The 4,395-nt window shown below is 36.3% G+C and overlaps 1 protein-coding gene across 1 annotated transcript; it reads left to right on the top strand.

The window, feature by feature from the left end:
* The first annotated feature begins 646 nt into the window (after positions 1–646).
* Positions 647–4,123, top strand: LOC145068709 (putative disease resistance protein At4g11170). The gene is made up of 2 exons (XM_079015710.1): positions 647–1,273; positions 3,176–4,123. Exons 1-2 carry the CDS (start codon positions 891–893, stop codon positions 3,339–3,341), a joined length of 549 nt encoding a protein of 182 aa, XP_078871836.1. The 5' UTR covers positions 647–890; the 3' UTR covers positions 3,342–4,123.
* Positions 4,124–4,395: the final 272 nt, after the last annotated feature.

Consider the following 4,395-nt stretch of genomic DNA (forward strand, 5'->3'; position numbering starts at 1 on the left):
GTCCCTGTGTATTGAAATGACGAAAATGTCCCTCACTTAACGGTAGAAAGCTGACGGAGTTAGGCAGAAGGACCATCTGTTAAAAGTTTTGAAACCACAGGGACCATCTGTGAGGTTTTTTGAACTTAGGGACTAAACTTGATATTTTCGAAAACCACATGGACCATTTTTGAAGTTTTGTCAAAATTCTATTTTAAAATTTGTAGATATTTTAACATTTGTTTTGATTGGTCTAATTTAGTTCACATGGATTGACTATAAACGATCTTGATCATTCAAATAAAATCCAATGGTTTAAATTTCTTCTCCTTGTTTTTATGACATTGTCTTAAAATTAATGGGCCCCACCATTATGTATATATTATAAAGTATATATATATATATATATATATATATATATATATATATATACTATCTTAACAAATCATCAATGTGAACATAACACACTTTATATTGAATATATATCACGTGGTATGAAATTTCTTGAGGTTTTCATCGGCTGGAAATTTCTTGGAAACTAACTTCTCTATCTGTGTATATAGATCATTTCATTGACATGCTCAAACCACATACTCTCTCTCTCTCTCTATGTAGTTCACTTAACTGAAGTCCTCAAACCACATACATTCTATATATCCCAATAAATCAACACTTCTAAGGCATCATCATCTTCTCCTTCTGCTACAGCCTTTTCTTCTCGGTCATGGGAGCACCATGTTTTTATCAGCTTTAGAGGAGAAGATACTCGCAATAATTTTGTGGGCCATTTGTACTCAACTCTTGAACAAAAAGGAATCCATACTTACACAGACGATGAAAAACTTCCTCGTGGCTCATCAATCGGTCCATCCCTTATTAACGCTATTGAAGAATCACAAATTGCTGTCATAATGTTATCTAAAAACTATGCAGATTCTTCATGGTGCTTAGATGAACTTGTACATATCATGGAATGCAAGGATAAGAGAGGACAAATCGTTCTTTCCATATTTTATGGTGTGAAGCCCTCTGAATTGAGAAAACAAAAAAGGAAATATGGAGAAGCATTTGCCAAACATGAGTTGGAGAATAAGAAAATACTTAAGTCTTGGGGACAATCATTTTTGGAAAACCCTTTGGGATGGCTGTTTGCACCGCGAGAACAGAATCAGAAATACATAGACGAATCTATCAACCATGAGTTGCAAAACCAGACCAAGGTTGAATCTTGGAAAAAAGTAGTTGTGGATGCAAGTAACATTGCTAGATGGGAATTCAATGACGATGGCAGCACGTAAGTAAATTCTTTGTTTTTGATTTTATGATTCAGACATGTGTGCTCTCAGAGGAATTTATACTTGTACCTTATAGGCTTGTTATATACAAATGTTTCAGTTATTCTTGATAATGTTGATAAACAGAGGTTTTTAGTGGATTACATGATAATTTTGGTAAGCTAAAAAATATCCCATGATGTCAACCAAAGTTATTTAGGATTACAACAGTTAGGGGTTGTTTGGCAATATCTGAATTTTTAAGATCTAAACTTTTAAGAGGTCTGAATTTCTACGAGGGTTTGAATTTTAAGATCTGAATTTTTAAATGTTGTTTGGTTGGAGCCTCTGAATTGCTGTGATGAATGTAAAAATCACCATTTTACCCTTTGTATCATTTTCTTTCAATTACAACATCAGACCTTTGAAAAAAAATAAATTTCCTCAAACTAGGATGCTAGGAACGAACATCATACATGTGAAATATTTTTTCATCAAAGTAGGATGCTAAATATAAACATTACACCCATGTAAGCAATACTAAATATAAACATTACACCCATCAAGGATTCAATCACATCCTGTGTGTTTATACATGACTTCCATATTAACAACAAAATGATGGATTGATGTCAACATTGAAGTTACCAAATATCAATAACCCGTCGTTTTAGTCTTCCCAAAGCTCTGGCAACAGATATCTGCCATTAGCCTTGCAATCTTCTCATCTTCTTCATCCACCATTTATGTTAATTAAGTTCTTCATACATACCTTGCAATCATCTCTATTGTTGATGACATGGGTGCCAGCTTGGATACCTGAGATGATCCTCCCAAAGATATTTGTATCCTCTTGACCCAAAGATTACCTTCATACCCTATTGTTTACAAACAACAGATGCTTAATACAGTTGGAAGGATGTAAAGAAGCACACATTCAAACTATAAATCAACAACCAAGTTGGAAGCTTACCTGCAATCGTGAGAACCTAGAGCTATAATTTAACTAAAAAAGGAGGATGTGTGATTTGGGGTGGGTGCCGATCGGATTCTGGGAGCAGGAAAGAATTAAACGCAAAAAAGGGAGGCATCAATTTCGTACCTGAACAATAGAGGAGATCGGAGGACGCATGGTGGAGACCGGCGCTGTCGAGGGTGGCGCTGTCGGAGCTAGGCGTCGCCACGTCTGACCTTGGTGGTGTGAGTTAATAAATATCAGAAGTTGTCGAGCCGACGATGCGAGGCGGTGATGTCGACGATGGGGGCGGCGATGCAGTATGGGGATTGGGGTCGACGATGCGAGGAGGTGTGGGAGGGTAGCGACGGCCGGAAAAGGGCTGTGACTGGCGTCGGAAGTAGAGGCGATTTGTGGGAGGCGAGGAGGAGATGAACGGGTTTGGGAGGGCATGAGGATAAGCGTTTTTTTTTCAGATTCCCTTTTACATCTTACTGAATCAGATGTATTTCTAATTTTCAGATTCTTTTTTAGGAGCTAAACAAACAATCTGAATCTTGAAGATTCTGACCTGACCTCTTTAAAGAGGCATTAAGTGGTAAACAAACAGCTAGCCCCTTAATGTGATCTGGTTGTAATCTAAGGTTATGGAAGCTCAAAATAGGTTAATGGTGGACTTCATTGAGTTCTAATTGTAATTCTAATTATGTACTTAATGCCTCACCTTAACTTACCGCGACAAAATCATCTTGCTTTAGTTTTTGCTATTTGAAAGTTGAAACCAATTGATGTTTCCCAAGAAAATTGTTTCAAACTACTTATGATAGTATCTTTACAAGTTCTATTTTGAGTGTGAAATGCAAAGGCTAATTAGAACTCTTTTACTTTATATCGTGAAGCATGAAACGAATTAGCTCTTCTGTCATTGGGAGCATGTGTTGATTATCCTTGTATATTCAATGTGTAGGGATGAATCAAAGTTTATCAAAATAATTGTTGAGAAATTTTTGCTGATGCTGCATCCAGTAACTTCGAGTGTGAATGACAACCTGGTTGGAATAGTGGCTCGCATGCAAGATTTTAAGTCAAAGCTACAAATTAGGTCAGGTGGTGTGCGCATGCTTGGAATATAGGGTGGTGGTGGTGGTGGTAAGACTACTCTTGTCTTGCATCTTCCATATATGATGAAATCTGCAGGCAATTTGATGGTTGCTGCTTTATTCAAAATATTCGAGAGGAAGCAAGTAGGTATGGTCTGCGAAAGTTGGAAGAAGATATTCTTTCAAAAATGGGAGTAGATAGAGTCGGAGGAGGAAGACGCATGATAAGGGATAGGTTGTGTCATAGAAAGGTCTTGATTGTTCTTGATGATGTTGAAAACCCTGAACAACTCAAAGCTTTAGCCGGATCACATGATTAGTTCGGTGAACGAAGTCTAATAATAATTACAACAAGAGACAAGCATTTATTAAATATTCAAAAAGTCGATGTGATACATGAAATTACCTTGTTAAATAATAATTAGGGCATGGAGCTTTTCTGCAAGCATGCACCCCAGGGTGATAAAAATATTGAAGATTATGAGGTGCTTTCAAATGATGTGGTTTCTTATGTTGGCGGGCTCCTATTAGCACTGACAGTTCTTGGTTGTTTTCTATGTGACAAAGATATGAATCAGTTGTCACACCCCGCTAAAGCAGAAACGCAAGATATGACAACGATAAAGGTTTCATTGCAAAAGATAAAGATACATCACCATAGAAATATTTAAAAGTTTACAACCGATAGTTTAGACAAAACAAAGTACAAGTTTTCCAAAATGACATTGTTCAAAATATAACTTCATAAAATAACTTCCACACGATGCAACATGCTCTATGATGATGGATCTTTATATCCACTTACTAATTATTTCCTGAAAAAGCATGTAAAACGAGTGTCAACTATGAAAATAGTTGGTGAGTTCACAAGTTTATAAAATCAAGATTTGGTATAAGACTTTCCATAAATACAAGTACATTGCTTTAATGAGAAACCAAGTTCATTGCTATAATGAGAAACAAAGTTGATTGCTATAATTGATAAACGAGCTTATTGCCATAATAAATAACAAGTTTGTATGTGTATGAGCAAACAATGAGTTCCCAAGCCTATGACTAACGCCCTATCAAGATCTATGTTTATCGT

The sequence above is a fragment of the Lactuca serriola genome, chromosome 8, assembly GCF_051521515.1.
Source record: "Lactuca serriola cultivar US96UC23 chromosome 8, Lser_US96UC23_V15, whole genome shotgun sequence".
NCBI lineage: Eukaryota > Viridiplantae > Streptophyta > Magnoliopsida > Asterales > Asteraceae > Lactuca > Lactuca serriola.